Genomic DNA, 6,819 nt, shown 5'->3' on the forward strand with positions numbered 1-6,819 from the left:
TCCTCTGTGTGGTTCCCGCGACCGGGCTGTGGGTCCTGATCTGGTGGTGCCAAAACAGGGATCCACATTTGCCCCCCTCTTCCCCTGAGATGGGCCAGGGCTCGTGCTCGCCCTCTTGTCTCCCACTCCCCCCTTCCCCAGTACCAGAGAGGGGCCAGGCTCATGATTCCTTCTCTCCCTCTCCCCAGGATCAGTACCACTTTTGCTATGATGTGGCCCTGGAGTACCTGGAGGGGCTGGAGTCAAGATAGCGGGGCCCCTGGCCTGGGGCACCCACTGTGCACTCAGAGCCAGGCCCAGCACTGATGAGGAAGACCTGGACCCCTAACTCTGCGCCGCTACAGCTCCCCCGGGGGACGGCACTAGAGTGGGCGCCAGGCCATCTCGGTGCCCCTTCCACGGTGCCTGGGGCCTCTCACCATGTCCGATGGGCAGGCTGGGGGCCAAGGAGAGGCTTAGCCAGACTGCAGCCCGGCCTACCTCCATAGGTTTCTGCAGGTCTGCGCCGTGTATCTGGCACTGCCTGGTAGAGTGACAGGCGTTCAGAATTGCCAGCTTGGGAGGACCCAGGCTCAAGCCCCTCGACTCCAGGCTCAAGCCCCTTGACTCTGTCCCAGCCCTTGGCAGAGATGAGTAAGGCCCTGTGGGGCCTGTGCGTGGCCAAAGTTTCCACCCGGCGTGGCTTCCTTTGGATATGGATGGAGAGTTCACTGGGGCTTGGCATCTGGACTCCCATCTGGCCTGGCCCCTGAGGGTCCTGGGTAGACTGGGCACATCAGACTGGTCCTCTCTGGAGGGGACAATAGCCCCCTCCTCCACCCTGCTGCCCCCCCCTACAGCCCCGGGGCTGTTTTGCTCATGATCCCTCCCACTATTACTTCTTTGACGTGTGCTCTGAGCTTCCTCGAACCGAGATCTGCCCATCCTTACCCTGTTGCCTGTGGGGCCCCTTCCCTGCCTGACCCAATGCCTGCAGAATGAAGGCACCTCAGCCCTTCTTCCTGTAACTTTCAAGCCTCACTGGTGGGAACTCCTCAGCCTAGGCCGTGATAATCTGCAAGGTTGAACGACAGCCCTTGGGGTTGAGGTCTCTGTGGCTCCTGGTGAGGCTGCCCACTGGGGACGGGTCACTGCTAGATCAGGGGTGCTTGCAGCGTCTACGGTTCAGAGGAAGAAGGTGTATTTTGGGATGAAGGAGCGATTCTTTCTTGTTAATTTCATTATTTTTTGATGGGTGGGTGGGAAAAATCTCTTTAAAATGGGGCAGGCCACACCCCCATTCCGTGCCTCAATTTCCCCATCTGTAAACTGTAGATATGACTACTGACCTACCTCGCAGGGGGCTGTGGGGAGGCATAAGCTGATGTTTGTAAAGCGCTTTGTAAATAAATGTGCTCTCTGAATGCCACAGAGGAGCCTTGTGTGTGTCTGGCCACCCTGAGTGGGGCCTGCTCGCCTGCCCCCAGCCTCCTAGTACAGTGGGAGGGCTCTGAGCTGGGAGGCAGAAGCTTGGGTCCGGTCATGCCCTGATTTTTCCATTCATCAAATGGTGGGGGTGTGGACCAGAGCATCGCTCAGGGGTCTTCTACTTGTAGGGGCAGGTTCCAGAGAACTCTTGACTATCGCTTCAGGCCTCTGAAGCAGCTCCTTAGGCAGTGGGCTTTATCCCGAGACCCCTGAGGGCCACAGAGCTGCCTCTCACCTCTGGGGGCTGGATCTGGGGTTGAGCTCTTTTGAAGACATCATGGGAGGCTCAGGCTTTGGTATCAGGTGGATGGGCTTCACCAGCTGCAAGACCCTGGCTAAGTCAGTTGCCCTCCCTGGGCCTTGGTTCCCATCTGTAAAGTGGGAATGATGCCGGTAAGATCAGAAGTCATGATTAAGTGCCTTGCATGGTGCCATGGGTGCTGAAAGGGCTCTGATTACAAACACACAAGAGGGGCAGATGCACCCTGCTTAATGATGATCATCCCAGGCATTCCCAGCCTTGGGCTTCTGCTAGAGGGGGAGGGGAGTGGAGGAGGAGTGGGCTAGCTGGTAGGGATCCCAGTCACTCCTGGCTCTGTCATAAACTTGTGTCAGCTTGGGCAAGACATTTCATGTTCCTGGACCTCAGTATCTTCATATGGAAACTGGTTCTATGATGTACTGATTCCGTTTTCACACTGGCTTACTCTCTCTGCCTCAGTTTCTCCATTGGCCAGAGAATACAACCTATACCAATGGCTCCAGGACCCAACATCTCTTCATCTGAACTAAGAATTTATTATGATCCCCCTTAGCTAGGGTACATGCCCCCCCCCTCCCCCCCGCTCCCCACACTCATTCTGAACTGACTGCTAAGCCTTACCTGATGAATGACAAATGTACTGACAAACGCATGTCAGATACTGGCTAAGCAATAGAATGTGACTTACTTTGACCAATAGAATATGGCAGAAGTGATGGCAAGTGAGTTCTGGGTCTCAAGCCTCAAGGGGCGACTGCAGCTTTTGCTTTTGCCCTCTTGGAACTCTGCCATGTAAGGAAGCCTGCCTAGCCTACTGGAAGGTTTGAGGGCACATGGAAAGGAACCAACAGAACACATCCCATGAATGGCCAGTACCAACTACGAGACCTGCGGATGGGGCCATCTTGGGCCTTCCAGCCTCACCTCTCAGGTGAGTATTGCCACATGACTAACCTGAGCAGAAACTGTCCAACCAACCCCCAGAACTGGAAAAAATAACATAAATTGTCCTTTCTTTTAAGCCAGAGTGTGAGGATTGTTAATGCAGCAAAAGCTAACTGATACGTATGTGTTCTGGGCAGGGTAGATGGCAGCTTGAAGTGTTTCTGCATTCTTCCTGTTAACATCCATTGCCCCGCAAAGGGCTGGTCTTCTAGCTGGCGCTCTAGAAATGTTGGTGTGACAGAGGGAAGGAAGGAGTAAGTGCCTGTTTGACCAGTGGCTTTTCAGAGGAACAGGGAAGGCAGGTTGTATATTAGGAGGAGCGCCGGCTTCATAATAAATAAACCAAGGTCCCTGACTGGTAAAAGCCGGCCAGCATTATCTCCTACTTAATCAGTACAACAGCTCGGGAACCCGTGCTGTGCTGACTCCAAAAAACCGGGCCTCTGACGCTCTGCTCTGTGGCCAGTCTGGGTGCCGTGGAAAGCCGGGGGATCCCCTGATGCAACACCAAATGGTCAATGTGTGGCCTGGGCGCTGATTTTCCCGTGCTCTGAAATGTGTCTGAGGTGGGGGCCTCTCGGACAAGGCAGCCTGTAGCACGAGAGGACAGAAGGTCCGGCCTGGCTCTGCCCCGGGGCCGCAGGCCTTGCAGGTATGGGGTAGGAGCCCCCGCCCACCCAGATCCCCGCAGAAAGGGTTTCTAGAAGTGTAGACGGGCCGGCTGCCTAGTACTGCCAGTAGCTGAGTTTGCTTTTTTATGTCCTAATCAATCTGGCCGTGGGAGCCGGCCCAGGCAACGATTACTTCCCACGACCTCTCTGCCGGCCCCTGAGTGGGACATGTTATACATCCCGGGCACCCAGAGGACGGAGCCGTGGCTTCGATGGATGCGAAAGCCGCTTGCGAGGCCCTAATTGAGAGTGGGGCCTGTCACTGGGCCTCTGCCCCCGCCCCTCCCCCCGCTGACCTCTGATGGAGAGGAGCTTAATAGACACCCCATGGCCGAGGGCCGCGCAGAAATGACAGGGCCGTTGAGTAGACAGAACCTACTTTGCCATGCGGTGGAGAGAGCGGGGACCGTGGTGTCAGGCCTCGGTCCGAGGGCCTCGTCCTCGCGGGGGTGCCGAGGCGTCCTGACCTTCCGCGAGCCTCAGTGCCACATCTGAGATGTGACAGGAGAAAAAGGCAAGGCGTGGTGGCGCCCCCGGGGCAGGGGAGGCTGGCTGGTGGGATGGGTTGCGGGGACCTATGGTTTCAACAGGTACGGGCCAAGCTGCGTCCTGTCGGTGGAGGACGAGGGCTGGGGACGTGGGGATCTGAACGAGGGAAGCCTTACTGGGCACTTACGGTGCCGGGGGCATATTGCCAAGAGCTCTGTGTGGACTGTCACGTGTCCGCTCTGTGAAGCCTGAGAGGTAGGTACTGTTATCCCCATTTTATAGATGGAGAGATCAAGGCTCAGGGAGCATAAGTGACTCGCCCAACGTCACAGAGCCCCCAGGTACCACACACACTGCAGCAGCCACAGTGACTGAAAGAAATACGCCAGGTCACATCACTTGCGGGCTCGGACCCTCCAGGGACCTCCTAGCGCTCTGTAAATAAAGGCTGAGCTCCTGGCCGTGACCTCCAAGGCCCTGCCCGACGTGGCCTCTGCCCTGTCTCTGCCCATGTCCCTCCTGCCCGCTGTCACCTCATCAATCCGAGCTCTTTGGATGCCCTTCTCCAGCCTCTGCCTGGCCGGTCCTTCTTGGTGTGTAGGTCCAGCTCAGATGGTCCCTCCCTGAATGTTTGTCCCTTGTTGCCCTCTCACAGTGGGTGACTCGCTGGCTTTCCGTTGATTGGTTTTGACTGCCTCCCCCACCAGACTGTGAGAGGGCCGGGGCCATGTGGATCTGGTCCCCTGTGTCCCCTGCCCTGAGCCCAGTGCCTGGCACATGCCAGGCACTCGAGGACTATTTGTTGAATGAATGAAAGATGCATACTCTTTAGTCTTCCAGATGGTCAAATGGTTCAATGCCACGAAGTCAGGCTCAGCCTTCACTATGCTGTGTGGCCTTGAACAAACACCTGCCCTCTCTGGGGCTGAGTCTTCTGATCTGTCCAGTGAGGAGGAGGGACTAGGTTCTCTCTAGGAGCCCATTCCAGGTAGGGCACCATCAGTCCAACATCAGTGACATTGGAGCTGACATGACTCAGTGGTGCCAGGCTACTGGCTTAAGCATCTACTTTCTGAGTCTGGTGAAACCTTGGGTGTGGTTTGGGCTTTGGTCTGATGGGTCTGGACACCTGTGCTGGCAGGTCCCTGCATTATACTTCATGTAGACATTGTCCCTAATCTTCCCAGCAATTCTGAAAGGTAGATATCACCAAAACCGTTTGATATGAGCAAAGAGGCTCAGAGAGGCGAGACAAATTGCTTAAGGTCACACAGCTAGAAAAGAGCCAAGACAAGATTAGAACCCATTTCACTGGACTCCAAAGCCTTTGCTCCTTAATCATCACAGAAATACTGGCAAATCTGAACCTGAACCACATCAACTGCTGCAATTTATCTTGTCCGGGAATCAGTCTGCTTTCTCAACACCGAAGCCCAGCTCAGCCACTGACAGCTGTAGACAGCCTTAGCTGAGGCCCACAGGCAAACAGCCTTTCAGACTTAGTGGCAGGCACCTAGTAGGTGTGCAGAAGACGCCGTTGAGTGAGTGTTCAAGTGTCTGTTGAATCTGTGGATGGTGGGGGTGGCCTGAGTCAGCAGGAGCCGCTGAGCTGAGAAAGCCTCTTGAAGAAAAATGAAATGCTTCTCCACTCACTTCCTACTTATTCCCAGAGGTGGGAAGAGGGAACCTGTCCAGGAATTTTATTTTCTGTTCATTCAAAAGCCGAACAATGTGGCTTTCTTGAGCTGTGTTTATTTATGTGACTGCATTCTCTTTCTGAAGACAGCTGAGGACAGAGTTCTCTTTCCAGGGCTCCAGTCCATGCCTGCTCCCCACCCCCACAAAAGGCGAGAAAGCCTCGCTCCTCTAGCTTCTTTCCCTAACAAACCCTTTGCTCCTTTTCGTGTCTGCCTTTGCTCCCCATGGTGATTATTGATTTATTGTCTCAGAGCTCCAAATACACCCTTCTTTGCCCTGCTTTGGGATACTGGAGCTGGACCCTGTAAACAGGTCTCTCTTGCCAGCTGGAGGGATATTAGGACTGTATCAGTAGAGGGTGCTGGAGGGACACTGTAAGGTGACAACAGCAACAAGGCACCTCCCTTCCAAGTTCTGGGCCTCCTTCCTTTAAAAGAAAAAAAAAAGAGGCACCTGGGTGGCTCAGTCAACTGAGCAACAGACTCTTGATTTTGGCTCAGGTCATAATCCCAGGGTCGTGGGATCAAGCCCCGTGTTGGACTCAGTGCTAAGTGTGGGACCTGCTTACGATTCTCTCCCTCTCTCTCTCTCTCTCTCTCTCTCTCCCTTTCTCTCTTTCTCCCTCTGCTCTGTCCCTCTCCCTTGCTCATGCTCTCTGTCTCTAAAATTAAAACAAAAACAAAAACAAAAACTCAGTGCAGGAGCCAAGACCTTAGTGGCCCTTGTGGACTAGCCCCAGATATACCCTCAGGCCCCACTCTCCATTTCTTCAGACCAGTGCTAGCCCACACTCTCTGGCAAGTTTCTTAGCCACTTAGAGGCTGAATGTTCTTGTGGTCACCACTCCCTCACTGAAAAGGTCTGAATCTCAGTTTGTTTGTTTTTTTTAGGTTTATTTATTTTTGAGAGATAGAGAGAGTGGGGGAGGGGCAGAGAGCGAGAGAGGGGACAGAGAATCCTAAGCAGGCTCTGCACTGTCAGCACAGAGCCTGATGTGAGGCTTGAACTCACAAACCGTGAGATCATGACCTGAGCCAAAGTCGGACATTTAACGGACTGAGCCACGCAGGCACCCCAGGTCTGAATTTTGGTTTTGGGGGAGACCTTCTTTTCAATCTTCAGTTCATTTGTTATTCACTCTCCCTCAGCCTGGACATAGTAGCTCCTCCCCACCCCTCCCAGAACATCCTTTCTTCTGGATGCTTCTTTCTTGCTACTCTGGGGTCCCTTAGAATCCTCTTTTAACCCTTTACTAGTCAACAATTATTTATATTAAAATTTCCATGT

At 54.2% G+C, this 6,819-nt stretch overlaps 1 protein-coding gene across 6 annotated transcripts in view; it reads left to right on the forward strand.

The window, feature by feature from the left end:
• PTPRU (protein tyrosine phosphatase receptor type U) overlaps positions 1-1,410 on the forward strand; it is an 81,859-nt gene extending 80,449 nt beyond the window's left edge. For all 6 annotated transcript variants that reach the window (XM_030327983.1, XM_030327984.1, XM_030327985.1 and 3 more), the window contains one exon: positions 189-1,410. In XM_030327983.1, the coding sequence (XP_030183843.1) occupies positions 189-251 (63 nt within the window). In that variant the 3' untranslated portion in view covers positions 252-1,410. The remainder of the gene's footprint in view (positions 1-188) is intronic.
• The last annotated feature ends 5,409 nt before the right edge of the window (positions 1,411-6,819 follow it).

This window comes from Lynx canadensis, chromosome C1 (assembly GCF_007474595.2).
Source record: "Lynx canadensis isolate LIC74 chromosome C1, mLynCan4.pri.v2, whole genome shotgun sequence".
Classification (NCBI taxonomy): domain Eukaryota; kingdom Metazoa; phylum Chordata; class Mammalia; order Carnivora; family Felidae; genus Lynx; species Lynx canadensis.